The 27,973-nt window shown below is 60.8% G+C and overlaps 1 protein-coding gene across 3 annotated transcripts in view; it reads right to left on the bottom strand.

Moving 5' to 3' along the window:
- Nucleotides 1-1,582: 1,582 nt before the first annotated feature.
- Nucleotides 1,583-27,973, bottom strand: part of TLE3 (TLE family member 3, transcriptional corepressor) — a 43,970-nt gene continuing 17,579 nt past the window's right edge. For 2 of the 3 annotated variants that reach the window (XM_072951141.1, XM_072951143.1), the window contains exons 5-20: nt 25,102-25,164; nt 23,499-23,573; nt 16,467-16,671; nt 14,914-14,930; nt 11,289-11,408; nt 10,405-10,455; nt 9,658-9,810; nt 9,119-9,251; nt 8,435-8,634; nt 7,602-7,678; nt 6,592-6,841; nt 5,974-6,221; nt 5,043-5,190; nt 4,182-4,332; nt 3,209-3,285; nt 1,583-2,199 (exon numbers count right to left, since the gene is read on the bottom strand). In XM_072951141.1, the coding sequence (XP_072807242.1) occupies nt 2,092-2,199; nt 3,209-3,285; nt 4,182-4,332; nt 5,043-5,190; nt 5,974-6,221; nt 6,592-6,841; nt 7,602-7,678; nt 8,435-8,634; nt 9,119-9,251; nt 9,658-9,810; nt 10,405-10,455; nt 11,289-11,408; nt 14,914-14,930; nt 16,467-16,671; nt 23,499-23,573; nt 25,102-25,164 (2,076 nt within the window). In that variant the 3' untranslated portion in view covers nt 1,583-2,091. The remainder of the gene's footprint in view (nt 2,200-3,208; nt 3,286-4,181; nt 4,333-5,042; nt 5,191-5,973; nt 6,222-6,591; nt 6,842-7,601; nt 7,679-8,434; nt 8,635-9,118; nt 9,252-9,657; nt 9,811-10,404; nt 10,456-11,288; nt 11,409-14,913; nt 14,931-16,466; nt 16,672-23,498; nt 23,574-25,101; nt 25,165-27,973) is intronic. The other variant, XM_072951142.1, reaches the window with a different exon arrangement.

Here is a 27,973-nt window from a genome sequence, read left to right as displayed (position 1 = left end):
AACACCGCCTGAATTTAAGCTTGAAAAAGGTGGAGGAGCTTTTCAGGGTCCGACACTTGGCAATTTCACCAGAAGTTCATCACATTTCATTTTTCCCCCGAAGTTTTGCAGCGACAACTGCCAGGCCTGGGCTCGTGAAAGGACTCCCTGACCACTTTTTCGGGGATGGGGACAATGCCGGGGTGCTCTGAAATGACGTCTATGGATGACAAAGGAAATCACGCAGGGCCCAGGACGTGGGGTGGACAAACTACTGGAGGGGTAGGCAATTAAGACGCAACAATCAGACCAACCTTTAAATAGTAACTTTTAAAAATATAAAAACAGCTCATTACAATGACTTTTCATTTTCTTTTTTTTTCAGGAATCAACTTTCTCCTACCCTCGCCCTGCCTCGTGGCAAGAGTCATAACAAGAGTTGGAACATGAACATCTGAGACCCAGAGAGACAGACAGACAGACAGAGTCTGCACACCCTCCCCAACCTCAGAAAGGTGCAGGGCGCTGTGCCCATCTCTGCGCCCGGGAGCAAGAGCACTGAATGGGGGGTTCACCAGAGCCCCTCCTGCCTTCAACCAGACGGAGCCACACATTAGACAATAATCCATAAAAATGCAGTATAAAAAGTATCTTCCATACGCTACATCCGCGGAGAGCCGCACCAGGACCCAGCGGCCTCCAGCTTTTCCTCAAAGTAAGAAAAATAAGACCAAAAGGAAAAGGAGGGGGGAACCCTAGCCAAATTCTAATTCCTCAGAACATTTTGGTACCAAAAAAGTGGCACCTGCAGCAGACAATCTTCTACCTGTAACCTGCTTGGGCTCCTGAGAGAGACAGGAAGCTGCGAGAAGGGCGCATGGTGTCCCCGCCCCCCGCGGGCCCCTTTCCCCCGGCGGGAGGGGGCACGATGCTCTGACTCAGGACCCTGTGGGTTAATACGTGGTTTTCCCTCTAGGGGAGAGGAAGGGGCAGGGGCGAAGGCATTTTCATAAAAGGGTATCATTTCTAATTCTCTTTATTAAAAAACCCAAAAAATCCCCACATCAGTTGCTGTTGCTTCTCCGGTAGCTCCCTGAGCTGAGCTGCTATGCTCTCCTCCAACCTTTGTCCTTTAGGTGGTGTCCAAAGATTAGGAAGGGCCGGAGATGGAGTTCCTTTGAACCTCCACTTCTAATCAGGAGAACCAAGTGTGCACCAAAGCGAGCCCGAGGTGAGGGGGCGGGGAGGGAGGGTCAGACACCTGAGCGGGGCCCCAGAGAGGCCAAGAGGCAGGTGGCGCTCAGGAGGCCACAGAAAAACCTGCCCCTCTGCTGACGTCAGCCCAGGCGGGCACCCACCTCAAGTTCTGCCTGTCCATCGGTCTGTCTGGAGCAAGGTCTGGCGCGCCTCAGAGGAGTCCCAGGTCCACGAGGAGATGCGCGCCTCCGGGGCGAAGCTCACGGTCCCCGTGGCTGCCAGCTGCTGCCCCTCCTCCACCCCAGGAGTCTTCTCCCCATCCCACCCCCGCCTCCCCTCCCAGATGGGAACTTCTGTTTCGAAAAAAAAAAAAAAAAAAAAGCCACCACCACGAGTGGATTACAAATACAGCAGGCGAAATACACGGCTAGTGTTTCGGTGGGAGGGGCTCCCTCCCGCCCTGACCAGTCCGAGATAGGAGTCTGTTATTTACACTTTTCACAATCTTGTGCGCTGCACAGTCGGGAACATGAAGCCCATCCCCCCACCCCGGCACAACGTGTGGTCCACACTCCAGCGGCCCCGAGCCAGGGCAGGGGGACAAAGCAGACTAAAGGGGAAGGGAGGACAGATCCACGAGGGTGTCTGGGGAGCTGGAGCCACGAGCCTCCAAATAAATCTATTCGTAGCATCTGCCAGGACTATTAGAGGGAGGAGAAGAGAAATCCGTCGGAGTTCGTGAGACAGATCAGTCCATGCCCAGAAGTCCAGACCGCGACGGGCGTGTGCCCTCAGGCCACGGAGTGCAGCGCGGGGCCGCTGGCTGCCCGTCCTCTGCATCCGCGGGGCCCCTGGCTGGCCCCCGGCATGGCTGAGTCTGTCTCCCAGGGTCTGACAGCCCTGTGAAGTCCTCGCTCAGTAGATGACCTCATAAACTGTGGCCTTCTTGTCACCAGAGCCAGTTACAATGTATTTGTCATCCGCCGAAATGTCACAACTCAAGACAGACGAAGATTCCTTAGACTGGAAGAGGAAGACGAGGAGCAGACGCAGAAGGGGGTGGCAAGGGAAAAGACAGAAATTCACTTTCTGGACACTCAACACCCTTCCGATGCTTCCCGAATCCAAGTGCCCTCTGCCCACCCTGGAGCACACCCTGCGAGGCCTTCAAACACCACCTTCCTCCTTGAGATGCCCCTTCCACCTGCTCTTCCACGAGGAAAAGCTAACAGGGCCCACCGTGATCTCTAAAGTCAGCTCTGAGGATTGAGCCAGAAGGCTCCAGCGTGAGCTCTGCTCCCGAGTTTACAAACAGGGAGAAGCAGTTCTGACCCGGGAGCCGTGTCAGGCCAGCTTCTCAGCCTGCTGGGCCGAGACAAGGATTCGCACCTGTGTTTGAAGCATCCATTGTAACCTGAGACTCTGAAAGTTCCTGTGCGAAACACTGGACACCAGACTTAGGGCCTGGATCCAGAAAGCGGCTTGCTGGCTCTGCGAGTGTGTGTGTGTATGTGCGCGCGTGTGCGCGCACTTGGGAGTCTGTGTGTGTGTGTGGGGGGTGGGAAGCAAGTGAGAGAACAGTGTCAGATCCCAGACCTTAAAACTCACAAAAAATCTCCTTCTGGACCCGTATTCTCCTACCCCACCTCTCTCCTTACAATGAAGTGTTGAGATGAAATACGAACTTACTTGAACATCAGATAACACTGCTCAGAAAAAAAGCTGCCCCCTTTGCTCAAGTGCCCAGCACACCTGTGTGTGCTCAGCGTGCAGGCCAGAGCCAAGAGCAGGTTCCCCCCATCCCTGCTCTAGAAAGCCTGCGCAAGCCCTGCTGACAGGCTCTCGCCCCGAGGGGTCAGGTCAGCCGTGTGTGTCCTGCCAGCGGGCCCAAGTCCAAGCCCTGCCTGAGAACCGCCCGGAGCCCCCAGCAGGCAGGAGCCGGGGGTGGGGCCGGGGGGGCCCTGCTTAGCCTGCCCTCGCTCCCCCGTCACTGCGGACAGGCCTGGACTCCGGGCCCCACGAGGGGCGGTACCTGGAAGATGCTGGCTCCGTACGGCGTCCTCCAGGCGTTGAGGAGGTTGTCTTTCCCGGTGCTCACAAACCACTTGCCTGCGGGCGGGGGAGCAAAGGAAACGCCGTCAGGCGGCCTGCTGCCCTCTAAAGCGAGCCCCGCCCACACGGCCGGCTGCCATGGAAACACGGTGTGAGCCGCTAGCCAGTGCCGGCCGACTCTACATTTGTGAGAGGCATTTTGTAAGCGGGACACGCAACAGACACGTGGACACCCAGAGGATGCCTTCCTCTGCAGTGACGGGGCGGGCTGGGCGGGCTGGGGCGGAGAAAGGTAGGATTTGCAGTTAAGCACAGGGATTACACTTCCCCAGAAGGTTCTTTCTAAAGCCACTAGGATCGGCTGACCCATCCTGAGTCTCCCAGTGGAAGGCACGGGCAGTACAGGAACTGGCAGAGCTCTGTCCAGACGAGCGGCTGGAGGCCGGGCCAAGGCGGCAGTCCGCAGGTGGCCCCCCAGCACAGGCGCCTGCCAGGGCTCTGCCTGCGACAGCTCCCAGGGGCCCTCAAAGCCTCGTGGGGCGCCTGCTATTCCTGGTCCTCAGAAAGACCTGTCGCAATTTGGCGAGGACGGGATGTGTCCAAAGCTGCACAGCTAGTCAGCGGAGGGCAGACATGCCTGCCTGGGGCTACGGGTGCCAGAGCCTGTGGTCTGAGGCACCCGGGGGAGGCGCTGCGAGCAGCGCTGAGTCCTGATCCTCTGCCTCAGGCCAGCGAGGACGGGCTCTGGCCTGGGGGCATGAGTGCTTGGTGCCCAGTGGCAGTGTCTGCATCCGAGGATGTGGTGGGGGACACCGGGCGGGGGACACCGCTGGGCGGGGGACACCGGTCAGGACGGCAAGGGGCCCGGTCCCGGGCGGAGCACGCCTCAGGGCTCCGCCCCCCTCTGGGCGTGGGGCCCTGCTCTGCTCACAGTGGCGTCCCGGCCCACTCACCGCAGTAGGCAAACTTGAGGGACAGCACGCAGCTCTCGTGCAGGTGCAGCTGGTACTTGTCGGGCTTGGTGTGGTGCAGCACCTCCACGTTGCTGCTCTCCATGCCCACGGCCAGCCACTCCCCGGTGGGGCAGTAGCCCAGCGAGAAGATCTGTGGGGGTGGGGGGAGACCAGCACCGTCTGATCCCGAGAGGGCTCTCCCCAAAGGCCCCGAGGGCTCCGAGTCCCACGCCTCCCCCCCACCGCTGTGCAGGTGGGGAATCCGGGGCTCAGAGCTGGCTGGCTCTAGAAGTAAGTGGCAGAGCCAGGACTCAAACTTGGAGGTGGCACAGATAACTTACTTTCAGAGTTACTCTCTGCCTCAGTGACTTCTGCCTTTCTTTAAGCAAAATGTATATAAAACACTAACATATTAAATACAGAAGGTTAAAACGAGTAATAAAACAACAACAAGAAGCAGCAGTACCTAGCGTTTTCAGAACGCTCTCCACGAGCCAGGCTCACGCCTAAGGCTTCTGGAAGGGCCACTTCAGGTGCCCACACCGGCCGACAGGGCCGCTAGGACTATTCCCATCCCGTGAGTGACAAACCCGAGGCAAAGGGCTCAGTGCTAGAGGAGCTGGGATCAGATCTGAGCCGCTGGGTGAAGTGTGTCCAGCTCCCAGGCCTTGTTGATTGTACTTCATTGCCAGTTCCTCCAGGAAGCCTTCCCAGGTTGGCTTTAGGTCCATTTGCAATGACCACCTGTGGGGGGCCCTTCATCCCGTTCCGTTCCGACCCAGCCACTGGGATCGGGGGAGGGAAGGCCCCACACTGCTCCGGGGGAGCGGAGGGGAGGGGACGCGTGTCTTGGGCACGCACCTGGGAGGTGAAGTCATGCTGCTGCAGCTGCCGGCCCTCCCGCAAGTCCCAGGAGCGCACGGTGTTGTCCAGGCCCCCGGTCCACAGCTTGGTGCCATCGTGGGAGATGTCTATGCAGCTGGCGCCGTCCGTGTGGCCCTGGAACTGCCTGGGAAGGCCAGGCAGGGATGGGGCTGAGCCACGGGGAACACCAACTGCCAAGCTGCTGGCCGTCCCAGGGAACGGGCCAGGTCCGCCCAAGCGGAAGGGGAAGCTGAGGCCCAGGGTCCTCTAGTGAGCTCACAGCACAGCCTGACCAGGGCCCTCTCCCGCTCCACTCAAGGGTCCCGGACGGGGCAGTTCCGGGGGTGAGGGCAGGGTGCGTAACAGGAGGACTTAGCCTGACGCTCCGTGTCTTCTCAGTTTGCATTCTCATCCCTCCTCACCCCGCATGCACCTGAGGCCGAGGCCATGAATAAGCCGCATGGTTCTGTGACTAACGGGGCCAGGCCCTGCAGCCTCCGCGCTGGGGTCCAACTCCAAGGCTCCACTCTGCCCATTTCATGTGGGGGAAACCAAGGCCCCGGGGGCTAAGGGGACTTGCACAGGGTCATATGGAGGCAGGAGTCAAACCTGCTCTGCTCCCGAGGCCCCACCCTCACCCACCAGGAGACGCCGCCCCTCCGTTCTGGTCTCAGCGCCTCGCTTCCTGTCTCCGCCGCCTGCGTCTCCACTCATCTGAACGCCACCCTCCCAGGCCTGCTCCAGCTCCACCTCTGCCCAGGGCCGGCGCAAGCTCCTAGACCGAGGAGCCCTCCATCCCCGGCCCAGCCGAGCCCCTAGCACAAGCTGTCTTTCCACCCAAGAGTCCTCGCTCCATGGCACCTCGGACGGGCCAGCGCCGCGTTCCCAAGGACGAGCCCCCCGCCCCCGCCCCCCCGAGTGGCCTCACCTGACGAGGGTCTGGTTGTGCAGGTCCCACACGGCAATGTTTCCGTCGCTGCAGCAGGAGAAGCAGACTTTGGCGTCGGGGCTGATGGCCAGAGCGTAGCAGGCGGGAGCTGAGGATGTCAGCTCGGCCTTGATGCGGGGCGTGGGCGAGGCCAGGTCCCAGATGGTGAGCGTGCTGGCCTCACCGCCCACGATGAGCGTGCGCCCGTCGGGGAGCAGCTTGCAGGAGCGGATGTAGTTGTCCCTGTTCTGGAGGGAGAAGGGGGTGGTCAGCACCGCCCGCCTCCCCTCCTGGGACTAGGGGAGTCACACCAGCAGGACAGAGCACCCTGGCCACTTCTGCTCACTTCCTGCCCTCATCACAGCAGCTGCCAGGCCGTCCCTGGTCCTCTGTCACCACCTTTCAAACTGCCACTCACTTCCTCACAAAGCCCTGGAGATCAGTATCATCTCCATTTACAGACAATAAAACGGGCTCAGAGAGGTTGCCAGCTTGCCCCAAATCGCCCAACCAATATAAGGCTGAACCAGGCCGGGTCGATGGGGCTCTCCCCGGGTCCAAGCTGCCCGGGTCGCCTACACCAGCTCGAGGAGATGCCCGCAGCCCCAGGACCCTCACCAGGCAGTCCAGCTGGGAGATGGGGCTCTTGCTGCCCGGCTGGCTGATGTCCCATATCTTCACACAGCCCTTGCCGCCCGTGTAGACGTGCCGCGTGGGGTTGCTGATGGTCACGGCACACACCACCTCCCCGTGGCTGAGCGTGTTGATCTGCCGGGCGTGCCTCGGGATGCCGGGGCCTGCCAGGGCGTCGTGGGGGAAGGGCACGGGCTGCATCTGCCCGTCGGCGCTCACGTGGAAAGAGTACGCTCTGGAAGGGGGAACCATCACTGCAGCCGCCCCCAGCCCTCTGACAGCTCCCACAGGTGCTGCCCAGCGCAGCCGGCGCCACGCCTGCCCGCCCTCCCTGCCTCCAGGTGTCCCCTCCCGAGACCTCAGGGAGCCCGGGGACCCCCACCTCCTTGGCCTGGCTCCACCAGGGGGGGGCTGTTTGACAGTCCAGCCTTGACTTCTGCTCCTGCTCACACAGCCTTGCTCCAAACCAGGCCTCGAGCCCCGCGCTGCCTTGAGCAGCCTTTCCCACCGTCCACAGAACCTCTAACACTGACCCGGAAAAGGACCCAGCTTACGTGCCGCCCCTCCCCCAGAAGCTGGTGGTGTTAGGGAGGAAAATCTGTTTGACCCCCAAAACGAATCAGAGTACACATCGGAGCCAGTGGTGAGTGAGCATGGTCTGCCTGCTGTTGCAGGTCACGGTGGAGGCCAGCTGGGGGTAGAACCCACAGGAGCCCCCAGGGCCAGGGCAGCTCCACGGCATCTGAAGTGTTCCTTCTCTCTCTGAGCCCAGGACCACACCCACACCCACACCCTCACCCTCAGCCCCGTCCTGTTCTTTCAGAGGAAGCCTGGGGCTGACCAGGGGCATAGCCAGACAGCCTTTGCTGGGGCTGCAGCCTGGCCCACGGGTGCCCCTAGCGGGGCAGACACCTTTCCCCCGGGAAGGTCCACCAGGGCAGGGGCTGCCCCCTGCCCTCCCCCCGCAGCGCACAGTAAGCAAAGCCCAAGCTTACGGTTTTCCGCCAGGAATGGAGGCGAGGCTTGAGGGCAGGCCTGCGGCCCGCATGGGGGGGTGAGGGTCAAAGCCAACCTGCACGGCAAGACAAGGTCGGCCCTGAGCGAGGGGGCCGCCAGGCGTTCCCGCACCACACACTCCCCCGCCCAGCCCCCTCCCATTTTCTGTCCCACCCGCGCAGCGTGGCCTCTCGGAACCAGGAGACAGCCCAGCAGAGCCGAGCCCCTTGTTTCAGAGAGAACACGGCCCGGGACGAGAGCAGGGACAGGGTCGCAGTCCAGGCCCCCTGCCTTGACCCGGTCTCTTCCATCCCACCCCCACTTGTTCGCCCCCCACACACTTCACTGCCTCCCCTGGTATCCCTGTGGGCCTGTCATGTGAGAGGGTGGCCACTCCGGGTTCAGGAGGGCAAGAGAAGCCAGCTCCTGAGGAAGGACCCTCCCCTCTGCCGTCCCAGTGCCACCGAGCGGCTCTCAGGAGCAGCAGGCAAATCTCGTGCAACAAGCGGCCCGTCTGCCCAGCCCCGCCTGGCGGAGGTCACCCGACCCACCTCGGGACGCCCGCCCCATAGAGCCAGGAGGACGGGTGCCAGCCCCACTCCCAGGGGGAAGGGCGGCTGGGGAGGCAGCCAGGGCGCGGTCTGCTGGCCCCCAGGGGTGTGTTCCCTTCCTGTTCCTGACACACACTCTACCCCAAAGGCAGCTGCCTGGGTGTCAGACACCGAGGGCCCCCTCTGCTGAGCAGTAAGGGCCTCCCTAGCCCCCTCCCCTGATCCTTGCCCAGCACCGTGCCCCCCCACCCCCGCCAAAAGGAGCCAAAAGGTCTACGTACAGCTCCAAAGCTCACCATTGGCGACCGGCCATAGGCGGCGGCGGCGGCGGCGGCGGCCGCGCTCATCTGGGGCGGGATGTTGTGGAGGCTGGCGTAGGCGCTGGGGCTGGTGAGGGAGCCGTTCATCTCGTGGTGGCTCATCATGGCGAAGGGCGCGGCGTAGGAGCTGGTGATGGAGATGGGCGTGCGCAGGGCCGAGGCTGCGAGGAGCGGGCGTCAGCCGGAGGCGCCTCCCGCCAGGACAGAGCCCAGGCGGCCAGGCTGCCTCCTGGCCCAGCCGCACCCCCTCCAGGGGGTTCCCGTCTCCACAGCCCAGGAAGGTCGGAGCTGAGAGACGTGCCGTGTGCTCTAACAGAGCACGACTTTGAGCCCCAGAAGAGGGGGCTGCTCAGCGCCTCCCAGGATTGACGACGGAGGCAGGACACACGTGGGCGTCCTGACCTGTCTGAAGCTCTCCGCACACACCGAGCCCAGCGGTGGCCCCGGAAGCCCTGCCGTCGGTGTCGAAGCACCTGGAGTCCACCTCCCCTTCAGACCCGACCACCACGTACCCCTGAGAGAGGCCCTGGGAGAGCCCCAACTCTGACACCCTCCCTGGCACTCCGGCCCATCTGTGGGGCTCCAGCCCTGCCCGGGGCAGCACCCCCAGCCGGGCAGCCCAGCCCGCCGAGCTTCCCGTCATACCTATTGGGTCCATGCCCGGAGGCTTGCCCGGCATGGACCGGAGCCCCGGGGTCGTGCTGGTGCCTGGGGTCGGGGCGTCATTCCTTGGGGTCGGGGTGTTGGACTTGAGCCCAGGGGTGGAGGACTTGTCGTTCTGAAAAGGGGGGTGCAGAGACCAAGGGAAGCCATGAAGACTCCTTTCTCCCAAGTGCTGGGCACACGCCGAGGGTGGTCACGTGGAGCCGGTGCCCGCCCCAGCTTTGAATCTTCTGCCCCTCAATTCTCGCCCAACTTTGTTCAGCAGGAACCGTGGCGACTGTTTCCATTTTGCGGACGCAGAAACCAAGGCTTAGAAACATTAACTAGCTAGCAGGGGGCCTGGCCTGCAAGCAGCAAAGTCGAGATCTGAACCCAGGCCAAGCCCCAGTCCAGGTGCTTCCTCCCCCGCGCCTCCACCTTCCACCTGGCTCCACTCCAGCTCCAGACCCTCTTCCCTGCCGCCCACCTGCGCCCAGCCCTCTCCCCCAGCCTGTGCGGCACCAGGGGCGGGCCCCACATACATGACCAAGGTCTTTGGTCTTGGAGGAGGGTGTGCTGCTGGAGGAGGCCACCGAGGCAGGGCTGGTGGGGGCGTCCTTCTTCAGGCCACGGGCCTTGTCCAGCCCATTTTCAGGAGGGGAATGTGCTGGGCTGACCCGGGGCGTCGCTGGGTCCTAAAAGCACGAGCGATGCAGAGATGAGCTCAGAGCAGCGACTGGCCTGGAGCCTTCTCTGGGAGTGGGAAGGGCATGGCCACGGGGGACGGGAAAGGGAGCTTGAACTCAGGTTGGGGGACCAGCCCTTAATGGCTCAGCCTGGCCCCTCTGTCCCACGGATGGGGAGACAGAGACCTGGGTGGACGGGTGGGTGGAGGTGACCTGCCTAAGACCCAGTTACAAGCCCAGGACTCTGACCTGGGCAGCCGGGCCTCCTGGCCGCGTGGAGATCCCTTCCAGCCCCTCTTCCCCACTGAGGCTTGCACCAGCCCCAGGGGTGGTGGGAAGGGAGCCGGCCTGGAGGATGGTAGGCAGTGGGAGCTGGCCCTCCCCGGGATCTCCCTCTGGAGACCCGTCCTAGGAACCCCCCAGTGTCAGATGCCCGGCCGCCACGCAGCCAAGCCCGGCTCTGTCCTCCAGGCTGACGCCCCAACCCGAGGCTTCGCCGCCAGCTAGGCTTCCAGTAACGGTGCAAAAGCCAGCTCACCCAGCACAGAAATAACCCCCCGTGCGCCACCCAGAGAGCCGCCCGTGACCGGGGCCTGACCTCACCTCATTTGACACATCCACCACCAGATCGTCACTCTTGTCCCCGTCACTGTCCTGCACAGGGGGAGACGCCAGGAAGAGGTCACGGCCACCCCAGACCGGGCCCTCGTCACCCCTCTTCCACCAGCCAGGATCTGAACCCGGTCAGACCCTAAAGCTCACGCTCTCCCACTCAGCCCCACCAAAGTCACCTCCCATCCTTGCTGTTTTCAGCCCAGCTCCCAATGCCCGGTCGCTCTGCTCCCAAGCCCACTGGCTGCCTCACTGACACCTGCCCCACTGTAACATGTCTAAGCCCCCTTTGACTTGTCCCTCTGGAGCCAGACCCCTCTCTCCAGCTGGCTGATACCCGCGAGTCTCATCTCATCGCCTCTGTGCTGGGCGGGAGGGGCGATCAGCCTCGTCTACCAGAAATGCAGCTGATGCCTCGGCTGGATGTGTCCAGAGCCCCAGAGCAGCCATGTGGCTGAACAGGGAGGGCTGGGCACAGGAGCACCGGGCCCCATACCACCTCGCCCCCTGCCCCCTGCTCCAGCTCTCAGCCCAGCCCAGAGCAGAAACCACGACCACCTCTAGGGTCAGAGTGTGGGGGCCCCAGGGACGTCCCCAGAGCAGCCTGGAGGGTCTGAAAGGGCCATGATGGCAGCATGGAGTTGCTGGCCCAACCAGGGAGCTGTGACCCTGTGCGGGCTGGGATAACCCTCTGTCCGCCCGCTCTGGCTGCGGCCCACATGCTCACAGTGCCCTGGTCCGTGGGCCTTCCCCGCCCGGACACCAGCCTTGTGGGCGGGGCTGCCTCTCCTGCCCCGCCCTGCTCCAGGCCCGGTAGGGTCTCCCGCCGCCCGGACTACCAAACCCCAGCGGGGCCCGCCGCACCCCAGACGTACGTATCGGCTCAAGCTGTCCTTCTCCTCCGCTTTCCGCTTCTTGGCTTCCATGCTGTAGTCCGCAGAACCCCGGTGCTTCTCACTGGCCCGCAGGCTCTCCGAGGGCGACACCGAGTTATTCTGGAGGCAAGAAGGAAGTTCGGTGTGAACATCTCACGCATACGTCGACGTAGATAAGTGTGAGTGGACACAGGCCAGCTGAGGTGTCGTGTGTGCCCTGTCGGTCTTAGCTGCATCGGAGCCTCGCCAGGGACGCCTCCCCAGCCCCCAGACTCAGCACCGCTGGGAGAGGCCCTGGGAGCACGAGCGTTCTCTGCAGCGACGTGCTGCTATCAGGTAATCAACCGTGCACAAGCCATCAGCCTCTGTGTGGGGTACACACGTCACGAGGGCGGGGGTCATGCCTGTCTCCTCCATCACCCATCGGTGCCTCCACACGTTTGCTCGAAGAATGGATAAGCTGAATCTGCACTGAGTCCTGAGAGATGGATCTGAGCCCACAGGCCGGCCACAAGCGATGCTTCATCTGCTGGACCCGACAGGGGCAGGGAGACTGGTATGGAGGGAGAGCGCGGGGCTGCCGACAGGCCTCCCAAGCGTAGGGGGGAACGTGGATGCTGTGCAAACATCCTGCTACTCCAGTGCGGCTTCCCACAATTTTAGGGTAACAGTAAGGTTACAGAGAATCTTAAACACGCCATGTTGCGGAGCCTTTCCCGTCTAAGAAACGAAAAGACGTGAGATGGAATCCCCCCTTTGTAGTGACGGGAAGCAGGGGACCCAGGACGGAGGGCGGCGTGCCCAAGGCCCCTGGAAGGAGGCAACATGAAGGAAACCCAAGTGTTTTCGGCCTGGAAGCGCTGATGGGATCCCCTACAATTATAAGGCACGTAAGGACGAGGAGTTGGACTTTGGGGCCTGGGGACGGAGCTGTCCTGGAAGGTGAGAGGCAGCCCCAGACGGAGACCCGCTGGCCCGTGGAGCGAGGGGTGAGCAGGAGCGGCGCGCATCACAAGGCCGTCAGCGCCAGACTGGGTCCCTGCCAGCACACCCCATGCCAGGAGGGCAGCATCAGAACTGATGCCCCTCTAGGGGCCTCTGAGGGTTTACCCCTTCCTAAGGGACCAGCCACAAGACACCTTCCTCCTGTCTCTCAGCCCTCGCCCACCCTCTCCTGGGCACCTGCCCTGAAGCAGGCCGGGGCTGGACTCCAGGCAAGGAGGAATGCATGCGGCACAGGCCCTGCCCTCCAGGAGCTCCCAGTCCAGCCAGAGGGAAGCGGAAGGCCAGCTCACCCCACCTCCCCGTCGCCCTCCCCCGAGGGGCATGAGGAGGCCACGTGGGGACCCAGGGGACCCTCTGATCAGAAGGGGGCATCAGGAAGCAGGTGGAGCATCTGCCACTTCCCAGGAGGCCAGGGCCTGCGTCTGGGGGGCGGGGCGGGGTGGGAACCAGCCGCAGAACTTCATTTCCTCCCCTAAGCCAGCTTCTGGGCAGCCCTTCCCTGCCAAGTTTCTGCCTGAAGCAAATTGAAATGGCAGAGTTATCAAGCCTTGAAGAAAATATGGAGGTTAGAGCGGAGCTGCAGCTCAGCTGGCCCCGTAGCCGGGCAGGCGCGGTGATGCCGCACAGCCGCGGTTCAATTAGCCGCTGCGGACGGACGGGCACCGGCAGAAAAATCACCACCACTTCACCCCATCTCCTGCGACGGTGGCCGCCCCGCGCTAAGCAGAAGCGCTCCCAGCGCCTGAGCCCCGGGGCGGGCGGCCGCCCAGGCTCCTCCCTGCCGACCGGGCTGTGGCGCGCAGACAGCGGGCTCTCTCTTCTCCCAGAGTCGGGCTGAAAGCCCCCGCCCCCCGCTCCCGCTGCCGAGGGTGGGGGGTGGGGGGGCCGTGTCAGGCGTTCAGCGGCATCGATCCAGCCCGCCTCTGCTGGCAGGCGGCCAAGGGACTAAGTGTTTTTCATTGCCTCGGCTAGGCTAGGCAACATGAATGAGGCTGCCTCTAATTGGGCTGCACGCTAACCCCGCTGGGACGGCGTCCAGCCCGTCCAGCCGCCCCCCTCCCGCGCCAACACGGCCCTGCCTTTCCTGCCGGGGCCGCATCTGTTGACAACCTGGTTTCCAAAGGGCTGATGATGTGAGTCTACACTCCCTCCAACACGAGGCCGCGTGCACACGTGCGAGCCCCTCCTGCCTCTCCCCAGAGAAGCCCACCGGGCCCAGGACAGCGTCCTCATTCATTCTGTGGGAGTCCCCAGTGGCCTCTCTGCTCTGGACGTGGGTGAGCACCAGGGAGTGAAGAGCCTGCTCTTGGGGGGCTCCTCGAGGGCTTCTTTCAGCAGCAAGCGCTCACAGACGGCTACGAGGCCAGAACGGGGAGGACGAGGGCGTGGGAAGGCAGGGAAAGGGTGGGCTTCAAATTCCCACTTCCCCCTGCAGCGGGGCCCTGTTAAGCCCATAAGCTTCCAGATCCCAGGTCCTGTTCTGAGGCCGTCTTCCTAGCTAAGTGGAGAGGCTGGCTGGGCGGGAATATGCCCGTGTTACAGACAGAGAAACAGGCTCGGGGAAGCCAAGCATACCACCCAGTGTCCCACGATGCTGGGACCAGACTGAGCTTCGGTGTCCAGCCCAGCCCCTCTCCTGTCAGGCAAACGGCTCCTCCAAAAATACTGCCCACTGGGGGGATCAACGCTGAAGCAATCAAAGTGGATTTTCAGCTTCAGCCCTTCCCTTCCCTACATACGGAGCCACTCCTGGGCCCAAACAACCTGGATCTCCGAGCTCGCAGGAGTCGAGAGGCCACGTGAGCACTGCTGCTGGTGGGGACTCCGACGTCGGCTGGGTGGAGGGCTGGGAAGGGGAGGTGGGTCGGGATGGAGGAGCCGCCCGAGGACTTGCCGTCTAGATGGTTAGTTAACTGCCTGACCTTCTGAGTCCTACTTAACATGAGGTAATAACCAAAGCCAACCTGACAGATTAGACGGCCCCCGACACAAGGACGGCGACGAGGAATAAAATAGCTTTGCTAATCGCTGGAGGATTTCTTTTATCCAGACTCCACTGCGCTGATTCAGAAGGCTTATTCGCTTGAAACAGAACCTCTGAGCCTCAGTGTGATCAGAAAGATTTACAACAAATCTCAGAGCTGGCAGACACGCAGGCAGCCTGGCCTCAATGCTCGCTCGCTAACACTTTCTTAAACCGAGTGAAAGCCTGGAACAGGGAGAGGAAACGAGGAGGACACAGGATCACGTGGGGGCAGCCACCCTGGGGGGCAGGGAAGCACTCCAGCCCCGAACGAACGAGGGACACCTGGGGCCTGAGCTCTGGGCTCAGCCCCGTGACCCCACGACCCTCCTTGGCAGCCTCAGGGCTGGCCGGCTGACCTCTCCAGCAATCACCCTCGTGTAAAGGGGGTCAGAGCTCACTCAGCCCAGCTCTTCATCTGACAAACGGTGGACCTGCAGCCTGCGGAGATAAAGGCTCCCTCGAGCGAAGGTCACTCAGCAGCTGACAACTCCTGCTTCGTGACACCCCTCCCCGCCTCCCAGGATCCCACACGGTACCCACCCTCCTCCCAGCACCCCAACCACACCCCACAGGCTCCAGAATGCTGGCACTTACCGCGCTGGATTCTCTTTCTTTGGGGACAGAAGGCCAGGCCAGGAGGCGGGTCAGGTCCCCCAAGACGGAAAAACAAGAAAGAAAGAAAGAAAGGTCAGTCTCCTCCAGGGGGCTTTTACAGCTCCGCTAGTTCACGGGTTTCAAAGTGGGCAGCAGGCCTTTGAGTCGCTGCAGGTCAGCCAAGGCAGGGCCATCAAGTGACAGCTCAGCCTGGAAGTTAACAGCCCCAGTTCCAATGCTTCGCACGGCCCCCAGTCCTGGGTGCGGCGGGGTTGGGGGAAGCTGTGGCCCAGCTCGCCCTGACGTACCGAGAAGGCCAGCAAGGTTATTGGTCAGTGGGTTTTAAAGCCACCAAGCTTGGGAAGGACCGTGCCATGCAACATACCCGGGGGATCTGGGAGCTGAGAACACTATTGTTTATTTCGGTTTTTTTTTTTTTGGTGGTGGTGCTTTTTAAACGAACACCATTCTACTTCTTTGCCAAGAAGTCCCTGGAAGTTGAGGTCTCTGATTATCCCCCCAGCCAAGACTCGCCCCCGGACTCTCCTATCTGCTGTGGGGAGGTCCTCTTGGCAGAGGAAGAGGACCATCCTACTGCGGGACAGAAAATTCAGCCTCCAGTTCCTACGACCTCCTACTGCCCCATAGCCCAGCCCCGGCAGGATGGTGACACTCCAGGCCCTCGGCGCCCGGGGCGGGCTCACAGGCATTGGCCATGTGCCTAGTCAGTATCTAAGGACGAATCAGATCATCACGTTGTGCACCTTAAACTTACACGACGGTATATGTCAATTACATCTCAATAAAGCTGGAAACACAAATCTAAGGGCCGATCACACAAGGCGGCAATTTTTGCAAAGGGTCTGCCAGGAAGCCAGGTCCTTCCCTTTCCTGCTGAGAGCAGCTTCCTGGGTCCTCGTGGTCAGGGCCGGGTGAAGGGTCGGGGGGGCGCCCATTCCCAGTCTTTACCGTCCTCTCCCTGCAGTCGTGATTCCTACCCCCCACTCAAACAGTCCACTGAAAGCCTTTACTTGAGTGCCAACTGGGCACCTTTTCCAAGGACCCTGTGTGGCTGAGACACAGATGCTAAGGTAAACCCCCAGGAACCTGGCCTCTGGCCTCAGGGACTAATGATCCTGAGGATAAAACATTTTCCAGGGCAGGACACAAGAGGACAGTAACAAAAGGCCCCATCTTGGGACTTAAATTCTTACGGAACTTGAAAAGGGCCCCAGCCTGGCCAGGAAGGCCTCCTGAGGAAGTGGGGCCGGGGCTGGCCCTGGAAGGATGGGCAGGGTGCAGCTGGGAAGACGGGAAGGTCCTCTGGGATGAATGGTCCCAGGCAGGGGACATGGGTACACATTAGGGGTTGGGGGGTGGGCACGGACGAACTCGGGGCTCTGGTTTCCATGCCCCAGGAACTTAACAGATGGTGCCAAGTCTTCTGCTAACTCCTGGTCCTCGGGTGTCAGCATCTGCAGTGTGCACTCACAGCGGGGCCTCCAGGACCCCCCACCCTGCCCTCTGCCCCTCACCCCAGCCCCTGGGCGCACCTCTGTGGTCCAGCTCATGGTGGTTCTTCTCGTCCTTCACTGACAGGTGGGCCTGGCTGCCCAGGGCACCAAGCGCCAGCAGCCCTGAGCTGCTCCCCGTCACTGGGGGGATCCCTGGAGGCTGGAGGCCTGACGGGTGGGGCGGCAGCTGGACCGGGGGGCCGTGCGTGGCGTGGGAGAGGTGCTGCGCCTGGAGCTGCTGTTGCTGCAATGAAGTTGGTGGTGAGCACGGCTGAGCAGGGAGGGTGTGGTGCCGGGGCCGGCCCTCTCACTCCTCAGGGTGTGGCAGGGGAAAAATGCCCCCAAACCTTTGCCCCCAGCTCAGTCCACGTGCTGTCAGGCTGGAGGAAGTCTGTTAATGGACTGCAATTTAGATGCAAGATTTATGATTGCAAACATTCCACCTCCTCCCCAACCCTAGTCTCAAGACAGAATTTCTCAAGGTACGTTTCCAAGCCCAAGATAAATAAAGCATGCATTCAGAAACCACACAGTCATCAGGGCTCCCTCTCTGTTGAGGGGGATCCATTTTCAAGCTGCTGGCGGTCAGTTTTTGCTCATGCTTACATGCCTGCAGACAATTAGCAGCTGGCGCCTCCACCCTGAGTCCACACCCTGGGGAAGACTCCCAGATTCTGAGGAATTCCCCCCACCCCCTGTCTTGCAGAGGTGGGGCAGGACCCAGGAGGGTAGTCGCGAGAGCAAGAGGCGCTGGGGGCCAGCGGGACGAGAACTAACATCACTGGACATCAGCGAGGACAACAGGGCAACGAAAAGAGGGAGGCTTTGGAATCGAGAAAGACCAAGATTCAAATCCCAGCTCTGGCACTTGCTTGCTGGGTGACCTCAGGCAGGCTACTCGCTGAGCGACTTCGTAACAGGAGATTACGTTTACCACAGGGCTTTTCAGGGCACCCTCTGTCCCACAGCCGAGACCTGGATTAACTCTGCTATTACACCACCAGCAAAGATGACCCCCCTCCAGTCAAGGGCTCTGCCCCGCACATGCCCGGGACCCGACCTGGCACCACCCTCAGGGTCTTCTTCCCCACGCCACCGGTTCCCCACCAGCAGCCAAGAGAAAGCAATCACCCCTAAGGCCACGTCAGGAAGCGTGGCCGGGGCCTTGGGCACGCAGACGGCTTTCTTCTCAACGGGCTGGAGAGGAGGGAAGGGAAGTTCACTAAACATGAAACGCCCGAATGGCTGCCTGGGTGCTTTCCACATATGTCAGTGACCCTTCCAACTACCTGGCAAAGGAGGCACTGAGCCCATTTTACAGAGGACAGACTGGCGCTCAGGGGCCGCAGTGGGCAGCCAGTGACTAGTCAAGTCCCACCACTAGTGTGGGATCCGGACTGAAATGTCAGTCGCCAACCTCATCCAGAGGATGTTCCTAAGGAGACCTCTCCCCAAAGCAAGAAGGCTGGTGGGGGTGACTAAGGGCCAAAATCTAACTAAGCTCGCCCGTCCCGGGGACCGTGACTCACAGGTAAAGGCCCACAGCTCTGGATAGATGTGAGGCTCCAAGAGGCAGTAAGTGTTTTCAAGGTCTGGGGTCAAAGGCCCTGCTCTCCCCCAACTAAGCCACAAAACTGCCAATCTGGTGTCCCCCCGCCAAAATTAAAGGCAGCCCCAGCCACACCACATTCCCGGCCCCAGAGGCCTCATTTCTCAGTTTGCGGGGGGGAAGGCTGGGACCTGTGGCCATCACCTGGGACCTGGGACAACTCTTGCTGAGCAACTTATGGAAGCTCCTGGTGGGCACTGGCCCCAGTGTGGCCTGACCCCACATCTGCCCTGAGATGCCAGAGCAGAAGTCAAGCCGAGTGCCCCAGGAACCCCTGCAGGACGGGCCCACCCCAGCCAGGCGCTCAGACTCGTCTGGGACGCGAGCTCACACCTGATCTCTCACACCTCTTCCTTCTAGAGAAAATGTAATTTCTATATCTTACTAAAACAAAAACAAAAACAAAAACAAACAAAACTCCACATACTCACTGTGAGAAAAATATCAAAAATAAGTGTAGACTGAACAGTTTTTCTAACATTGCCCGTCCACCTGCTCCCCTGAAGTGTCCGCTGTTAATCTGTCCAGGTTCCTTTACAAAGTTTACATGCTTCTGAACAAACGGGCTCTTGTTAAATTAAAATCCACTTGTATAGCAGGAAGGTTACGAGTGTTCTGAACAAATGCACATGTCCCTTCACTGGCGACATGGCATCCTCGGTGTGGCTGGACCATCCGGCCTTATCTGGAGGCCCAGGTTTTAAGAGTCCACTGGGGACCCTGTGGTTTCAAACAATTGCTGGTAGATCCTTTAATCCCACCAGTGTTAACAATTCAGTCAAATCCCAGAAAGCAAGGACTGAGGTATATAATTGAACCCACTTTTTACAGGGCCTGGCCAGTAAGACCACGCGAGGAATAGAAGGGAAGAGGGTGGGCAGCTTCAAAGCAGCTTTGCTGCCTGGGTGCCCGGCAGCCTCCTCCCACAATCTTGTTTTCAGAGAAAGAGCTTATTGAAGATTGGTACCTATGAGAAGACGCAGCTGAATAATTTCAAGCATGCGATTCTGCCCTCTTGCCCGGCCTTCTAGGTTCAGTCTCGCCCAGGTCAAGCGCCCCGTCATCCTGGTGGGAACGGGCTCCTCCCTCCAGGGAGGCCTGCCAGCGCAGACTCGAGCCGGGCTGGCCAAGGATGACGTCCTGCTCTGTCTTCTACCAGCAGTGAGACCTCAGGTGCGTCAGTGGACCTCTCTGAGCCTCAGTTTCCTCAGGGCGCAGCCCACCTCTTCGGGCTGCATAAGGTTCACGCATGTTACTGCGCGTATAGGCAGCGTCGGTGCTCGCTGGCACCAGCAAGACTGTGAGAGGACCACAGACAGAGCCATTTCTCCCATCTTTCTGTGATGCTCAGCAACTCGTGGGTTCCGGGGAGGGACCTTGTTTTCCCCACCCAGCACCTTGAGCAGCGCCTGGCACGTGTGCTCAGTACACATTTGCTGGGTGAACAGGTGAGAATGTTGGAAAAGATGGACAAGGAGAGGCTGGGAAGTCAGTCAGCAGAGTGGCTCTGTCCAAAAGCCATCCACCTCCCACATCCGAGCCTCCTCTCCAAGCCCCAGCGAGACGCAGCTCAGTTTGTTGGGACAAGGAGTATCAGTGGGGCGCCCCGCTGCTCCCGATGGGGAACAGCGAGCCAGTGTCACAGACTCGGAGCAAGGCCGTAGCTGTGGTGGGGGTTTAGGAAACAGTGGCTTTCAAAGCTGCGGAGCTTCCGTGGCACAGAGGGCAGTTTTCCACTGCGGCACGTCATGCAGGACTGTCCTCTTTGCCAGAGGGAAGGTGACCTCCACGTACCCCTCATCTTCAAGGACAGGAGCACCCCCTGCACAGCCAGAAATCCCCCCGAGGGCTGCTTTGGGCGAAGATGCCGGCAGGAGCGGCCCAGCAGGCTCCAGGAAGCAGGGTCACTCAGCCGACCTCCAAGGCCTCCCTCTCAGGGCGAGAACAGATGCCAGGGCTCGTCGGGCAAAGGACCTGCTACCGACGGTCTTGACTGCAGAGTGAAAGTTCCTCTGCAGGGGGGCAAGGGACCACCGCCTCCACGCCCAGGTCACAGCCTCGCCCCTCTGCCGGCGGGGCCCAGCCAGCCCCAGGCTGCACGTCTAGCCCCATGACACATCTCTGACTAAATTTAGAGGACCACGTGCAGAAACAGAGTGACACCTGAGTGGGAGGGTGACAGTGTTTCCAACTGGGGAGAAATGGAATCAAGTCCACTGTCCGAAGAGGGCCCTGGCTCACCACCCGGCAGCTGCCTGTCCCCCACTCCCACCAATCTCTCCCGCGCCAGGACTTCTCGCCCACGGCAGGAAGCGGCGCCAGCAACCCCGCCCGGCCTCCCCCACCCCGGAGAGGGGCGAGGAGTCTGGAAGCCAGCCCCCTCACGAGGCCCACTCCCTTGACCTTCTCGCCAGAACAGCAGCCTGTGAGAGCGCAGCCCTATGGGGCAGACGTGTGGCCCTGTCCTCCTCATGTGCGCCGAGTGCCCGCGTCCTGGGCTCAGAAGGTATGGCCACTCCGAGGAGAGGCTGGCGGGGGCTCTCACCAGCCGCATCCGTGTCGCTGGGTTGTGAGCATCACACCTGACGTCTCTGTCCCTTGACGGAGAGCTCCTCTTCTCAGGGTCATGGGTGGGGTTAAACTTCAAGAAGCTGTCCAAGCATTTCCAGAGCCAAGACCCTAACTCCCAGTCCAGGGGGCCAGGCGGCTCCTCCCCTAGAGCAGCAGGTCCGACAGGGCCCTGGGGACAGCCATTCTTAGCTGCTCTAAGAGCCTCCAGGCCGTCCCCTGCCCTTCACTGCTGGGGCAGGACTCCGGCCCCCCGCCACCCTCCTCCTGTCACTTTCCCAGGTCGGCCCAGGAGCCAGCCCACTCTCCCCTCTCCTTCCTCCTCCGCTGGATGGAGTTGGGGCTCCCCACGCGAGCCTGCCTCCACGTCCCCGTGATTCCTGCCATGTGAGGCTCTGTCAGGCGCAGCGATGAGATGCCAGCTGCTTAATGACGGGGCGATGGTGGCGTTCGCTCAGAGCCGGAGAAGCAATTACCCTGAAAATGGGGGTCACAGGCCCCACTCGTGGGCTTTAATTGAATTCCAATATCTGCCTGGAGCTGCCTTGACCTAACGTGTAGCTCCCTAAATACGACCTGATGGACGTGGAGCTCATCCAAGCAGCGCCTCCTCCCCAACTCCACACTTCTCTTAGAACTTAGAAAAAATAATTTTCGTAAGAGGATTTTCATTCCAAAAGCGGGGGGCAGAGAAGGAGAGGGGACCCCACTGCGGCCACGGCAGGGATGGGAAGCAGGTGGTGGGGGCGGGGTGGGGGGGGACGAGCAACCGGAAGAGGAGGAATTTCAGGGGACAGAGCTCACGCTGTGCCGCCCACCCCTGCGGCCTCTTCCACCCCGGCAGCAGAGCCACCAGGCTGCGTGCTGGTCACCGAGGAAGACACAGCTCCACACCAGGGCTGGACTGGACGGAAAGCGGGGGAGAAGAGCCTGAGCCGAAAGACAGCCCCGGGCCTCCGGCCTGCACAGCGTGCGACCACCTGTGAGTCACCTCCCATCTCTGTAAGGCCCGGGAGTGGGTCACATCGGCGGTTCTCCATCACGAGACACTTTGTGTGCCCCCCCGATGCCAGGACACTGGGCAATGTCTGGAGACACGTCGGCATCACACTGAGTGTGTGTGTGGGGGAGCCACGGGCGTCCCAAGGGTGGAGGCCAGGGCTGCGGCTGAACACCCCCCCCCCACGCATCCTAACCAGGTACCTGGCCTCAAAGTTCACCAGCCCTGGGGCTGAAGAACCCTGGGGTTAGATGGTCTCTGAGAACTCAAACTTTACAGTATTGTGAGTTCACCCCTGGGGGCTCTGCCTCCCAGCACAACTGCTAAAAGCTGTAAAAACCGACCACTCCCCTCCCCTCCCCACTTCCAGACTCCTCGCTGCTCCTCCCCCAACATCATGGGAGTCAGAGGAGGCTGACGCTCCTGCTCCTGCATCTGCCCCAGCAGCATTCCACAGCCACCAGGGACGGACGCCAGGGACAGAGGCCAGAGGACAGGCCCACATAAGCATCATAGTCCCGATGGCGGGTCAGAGGGTCAGGATCCGCCAGCATCATTCGGGCACTCCAACCCTACCCTCCTGGCACTCCTGGCCCGAAGAGAGAAGCTGGTCCACTCCCTCCTTTAACCTGCCTGAGGTCACACAGGAAGAGGCACGACCAGAATACAGGCCTCCAGGTTTCGCCCCAGAACGACAAGCCCAGAGGCATCATTCAGCTCACCAAGCAGAACACTCTGGGCCTTCAGGCCCACCGCGAAACAATGACCCCACTTAAGAACCAGAGGAGGAATGAGGACCAACCAGAGGGCTGAAGGGACCTCAGCCAACCAGTCCGCCGCTTCCCAAGACTGACCACCCTTCAGAATGATCTGGAAAACTTGAAAAACACAAAGTCCCAGCCCCACCCCAGACCTGCGGAGAGTAACTCTGGGGTGAGGGTCCTGGATTTCCTGTTATTTGGAAGCCCCCTCGGGCACGCACACTCAGCCACTGGTGAATGGGAAGCAGGGGTCTCGCCCACCCCCTTCGTTTCAGGCACCAAAGGTGGACAGGTTCATCCTGGGGCCAAGGGATTTGCCCCAAGCCACATTAAATAGACTGTTCCTCCTCAGCTGCTTGTCTTGAACGTCCTTAGCCTCACCCCAAAGCAGCAAGCAGGAGAAAGAAGCAACGTGACTCCAAGAAATGCAGTCAAGATGCAAGCCAGGCGGGGGCACTAAGGGGAGAAATCTGGCTTCCTCCTTCCACCGAGGGGACAGACCAGAAGTGGGCGTCATAGGGCGCTCTGCGTTATCTTCTTCTGCTCCCGGGTGAGACGGGCCGTCTAGGACGTCAGGGAGACCCACCCAGGTGCCCTGGCTGGAAGCCACCCAGGCACACGGCGAGCACGCGGCCAGGCAGCCCCGCGCACAGACGGCAAGCCCAGCCCCGAATGCCACAGCGCGTTCACAGCAGCAGCAGGGCAGAGACAATGCTGATCCCAGGTGGCCAAAGAAGGGCAGACCTGTGCCCGGGAGGGGACAGACCCCTGGGGAGGTGGGGGAGGAGGCCGGGCACCCTCGTCCGTCGGTTGGGCCTCCGAGGTGACCCCGGAGCCCACCCCGCCTCAATGCCAGAGACACCATAAAGCCAGGGGAGGAGGGGGCTGACGAGTGCAGAGACGGACTGGGGCGTGCTGGGCACCCCTTTAATTTGGGGAGTGGGAGGCAACTGGGGAGCCAATGGGGAAATTCTCTAAATGGGTCCAAGCCCATGAGATGTGGGGGAGGCCGGAGCCCTGGGGCTGCCATTCTTTGAGGCCAGCTAAGGTCAGGGTCCACCTCTGGTTACGGTCAGTGAGAGGAATAAGAGGGCTATACACATGGCGAGAGGCAGACTGGGGAGTCCACGTACCCCGATGATGGCGTTCAGCTCCGTCATGGTCACCTGCTTGGCCCGTTCCACCGCCTGAGCCACCTGCTGCTGGTGCTAGAGGAAATGGGGTGTGGGTTAGAGGCAGCCGCCTTCCCCGACAGAGGAGCCCTGGAGGGCCGCCCGGGACAGGAGGGGACACAGCCCCCCGAGAAGGCAGAGGAGGGCCGCTAACCGAAACAGGACACAGGTGGACCAGGGGACTTTCTTCTTTAAACCCTTTTCAACCAGCATGCAACGAAGACCTCCTATAGTTTCAAGTTAAAACATAAATGAGCCAAAAGATGGCTGTTGGTCAACCGTCTCCCTCCACTGCACAAAGTCCCTTCCTTCCGTGCCTTTGAGAATGAGCTGGACGCTGGATGATGTTACTGAACGATGATTCGTTTTCTAAACGCGGTGACAAGGCTCAGGCCTGCAGGAGGCCGTCCTGTGCTCAGGAGACGCGGGTAGAGCGGTGAGCGCTGCGAGCCGTCACCGTCTCTGCAGCTGACATTCAGGGGGTTCGGAAGAAAAGCACATGTATCTACACACGCTCAGCCTGCATCTGTCTAAGTGGGAAACAAAAATACGTGTCTGGGGAGAGAAAGACGGCCTGGCGGGCCCCAGTGCCGCTCGGGACGCGGTGACGGCACGTTGCTGCAGGCTCGCCAGTCACTCCGCTGAGGGATGCAGACGGGGGGCTGGGGGACGCCCCCGTGCCTTCCACTCAGTTTTGCCGTGAACCTCAAACTACTCTAAAAAATTAAGTCTATTAATAAAAATTTTTTTTTACTGCATTCATTCCCCTCAGCCTGCTTCACAGGCAACTGCCGCTCCTAAAAGGCTGCAAGCTCTGAGGGCAGCGCCGTACCTGTTTTCTCGTGAACTCAATCACGTGTGGGCCACTGCTCCGTCTCAGAGACCCAAGACTCCAGGAGGGAGCCGGGTGGGCCCAGCCACCGAGGGGGCCTGGAGGGCGGGGCCTGCCCCAGCTGGACCGAGCTCTGCTGGACAGAAAAGGCCCCTCGGGCAGCCCCCGTCTGCCCTGCACCAAGGCGCCTCCATAGAGATGCTTTTCTCATACTGCCCACTGGCCCAGCCCTGCCTCAGGCTTAGGGGGGGGTCCTCTTGGAAAGTGTGCTTAGAAGATGTGACCAACTTGGGCGTGCCTCTGACGGGGACACCCTGTCCTGGGGGCTGGGGTCCCTTTGGGTAACGGAGCCCCTCACAGGCTCTGGCCCTTGGCACCAACTGGCCAGGCTTCCTTGCTCTTAGATGTTTCCAGGTGCGGAAGCTGGGGCCCAGGGAAGCAGAGGCTGGAGATGCTGGTTTAGATGGGGCCTGGAGGGGCCACAAAAGTACCCACTGCCCATTACAAGCCCTGTCACAGGCCAGGGCCCTCCTCTCGGGTCTCCAGCAGCTCCAGAGAACTGATACCACGGGAAGAAGGAACGAATGGTCCCTCTGACACGCCGGAGAAAGTCCTGTAGACCCCCAGGCTGTCAACTTCAGTCCACGGGAAGGGACAGGGGCCGGGGCTCCAGTCAGAGTTGGGCAGCCACTGGGCTCTAGAAAGAAAGGACCCAGCAAAGGAAGGTCTTACCTCCTGGGACAGGAAAGGCATGATCTGTGCTAAAATCGTGTTCAGTCTCTTCGCAATCTCTGTCTGCAAAAGAGAAGAGCCCGCATGAGGCTCAGGCAAATAAATCAACTCCCCAGAATGCAGACGGTGGAAGGACAAACTCCCCCCGAACCACAGACCCTCAACGGGCTCCACCCTCCCACCCTTGGCGGGCCTCCCGCAGAGGCCTCGCTGTAGTCCACAGCCTGGAGAGATCCCTTCCACCGCCCTCCAGCCAGGCTGCCCATGTTTCAGGGCGCTCCGGTCTCCTATCAGAGGCGGGCTGTGTTCGCTTCAGGGTACTGCTCGCCTCCTCTGGGTGGAAGCCCTAATCAAAACAAAGCAAAATAAAGCAAGCTCCATCCCCTCAGCGCACAATGCGGTGAGACCGAGCACAGCAGAGAAGCACAGGGCGGTGAGAAGGGGCCGCTCGGCCCAGGGGCCCAAGGGCGACAGCGAGACCGGCGCTCAGGCTCCCAGACGAATCAGGTGATGGGAGGCCACCAGCCACACGTGCCAAAGGGCTCCCCGGGACCAGACTCACGCGGTGATGAGGGGCTTAGAGGGTCTCTCTCGCCCCCTACTTTTCACGGCTGCCTCTTCCCCACAGGACCAATCCCTCGCCCTCGTGTGTGCTGTCCAGCCCAAAGTCCATCTCCTCGTTAACCCTTCATTTTTTTTAGGGTAACACTACTTTTTCATTTGCTTTCCCTAAGATGCTGCTCGGGACGTAACTCAGTGGATCCCTGGCCCCTCATGTAAGTTGGCAGTCAAAAGACAGATCAGTTCTCTGCCACCCCAAACACTCCAGACAAGATCACATCCAGAAAAACCTCAACTGCTTTGCCACCATGTTCTGTGTACGCCATCTCAGATGAAGAATGGTCTTAAAAAAAAAAGAAAAAAAAAGAGCGGGGTTACACGGTTAACCGAGTCCAGACAGAAAGGCCACGGACCACTGGCAGACAAGTCTCAGAATTGCTTCTCTTATCTCATTCTGAATCCCGAGGCCGCCAGGACTGAGGTCCCAGAGCCGGCTTCAAAGCTCCCGTCAGCACATAGCAATCTTTCAGAGACAAAACCATGACAACAGCCTTTAAAAATCTGTGATCATCTGCATGTCAGACGATTCTGGATGAGAAATCCTTGTGCGCTTAAAATTAAAACAATGCTGTCTGAAGGCCTACAGACAGACCCTGGACCTCAGGAGAATTGCTGGGGCCAGCACCCCCACCTCCCCCCAGCCACTGGTGAGGACGCCTCTGGTTCAGGGCCGCCGGCTGCAGTGCCGGCTCCGACAGACAGCCTGGCCGTGGCGTCGGGGGCTCCTGGCTGGGGATCAGGGACCCCTCCTCTCTCCTGGAACACTCTGGCCCCCCAGGAACAGGGCCAGTGTTTCCCATGGTGGGCATCTGGGGTAAAAGAAGTCTTTGGTGCGAAGGACTGTCCCTCGTATCCAAGACCAACTGAGCGCCGATAACCGTCCCTACGTTTCCAAACTCCCAGGGGGGAGAGGGTGTCCGCCCCGGCTGGGGCCCATGGGCCTCCTGTCTGCATGTCTGGGGTGCAGTCTGGCAAGGACACTGTACGGCGGGGCTTGTCAGCATCTGACTGACTACTGACTCGGGGCCGGGTAACCCTTCCCCGCGTGGGGCTGTTCCGTGCACCGCAGGGCTTTCAGCAGCACCCCGGCCTCTGCCCACTGGATGGAGGCCTGTCGTTCATTCTGTAAGGAACCTGGGAAGATTACGAAGTAACTGCTGTGCAAGCTATTAATCTAAGTAGGCGGGAAGGAAGAGTTCTGCTCCAGAACAGGGTCCTTTCTCACGTCTGTTCACTTTCCCCTCCCCCCAGGTAACTGATGGTGGGGAAGGGAACGGAACCGAAGAGTCAGGGCGTCCACGTCAGCTCTAGGCACAGCCGGCTCAGTCCAAGCCGCGTGGAGAACACAGTCACTCAGCCGCCACGTGTTCACGCACCAAGTAAGAAGAGGAAGCTTTACTAAAAACAAAAAGCAAAGAGAATAAACTAAACTATTCTTACTGCTTAGGAAGCTCATGGGTCCAAGGCCTCTCCCCTCAAATGACCGGCAGGGAAGTGCCTGGAACAAAGCAGGTGCCCAGGAAACGTTGAGCCAAGCCTCTCACCGGCCCCCCGCCTTTACTTCTCGAGACTTCACACAGCAGTGCCCCCAGCCGTGGGGCTGGGTCTGCCCCAGGGTGGGGGGGCAGCGGTGGGCTGAGGGCTCACGTACACCCGGGAGGCGGGGCGGCAGCCCGAGTCCTCTGTGACAGGGCGAGGTAGTGGCCAAGCCGGACCAGCCACGAGCCACCCGGTGGGCCCCTGGCTGCCGCCCCCTCCCCAGCTAGGAGGGCTGGCGGCAGGCTCGGAGCCTTCCTGGTCACTCTGACCCACAACGGCAAGCCCCTCCGGCTCTGGGGTGGCTGCTCTAAGAGAGTCCCAGCAGTTGTCGACTTCCTCCAGCAAATAGCACAAGCGCCAGGCTCTTGGCGGGTAAAGGAGAAAACAAAGAGTAGCTGACCTTCCTCTTCCCCATGTCTTTTAGCAAACACGTGGCCACAGGCTGCCCCCGGCTGGGATCTCTTCTGCAAGGCCTGGGCCAGAGCCCAGCACCTGCTGGTTACGAGGGAGAGGGACCTGCTGGGGTTTCATGGAGCCCTGCCTGGCTCAAGGCTCGGCAGGCATCCAGGCCACCAGGAGGCCGCTGCTGTGGGGGGGCTCAGAACAAGCTCCCGCTCATCTCATCCTTCCACCCCCTGAAAGCAGTTCTGGCCTCCCCAAACCACGAACATCAACCAAGAGCCAGCAGAAGAGCTCCACACCGATCTGGAGT

Source organism: Vicugna pacos, chromosome 27 (assembly GCF_048564905.1).
Source record: "Vicugna pacos chromosome 27, VicPac4, whole genome shotgun sequence".
NCBI classification, from domain to species: domain Eukaryota; kingdom Metazoa; phylum Chordata; class Mammalia; order Artiodactyla; family Camelidae; genus Vicugna; species Vicugna pacos.
Note: the sequence above shows the minus strand (reverse complement) of the source record. Positions and strands in the feature narration are given on the sequence as shown.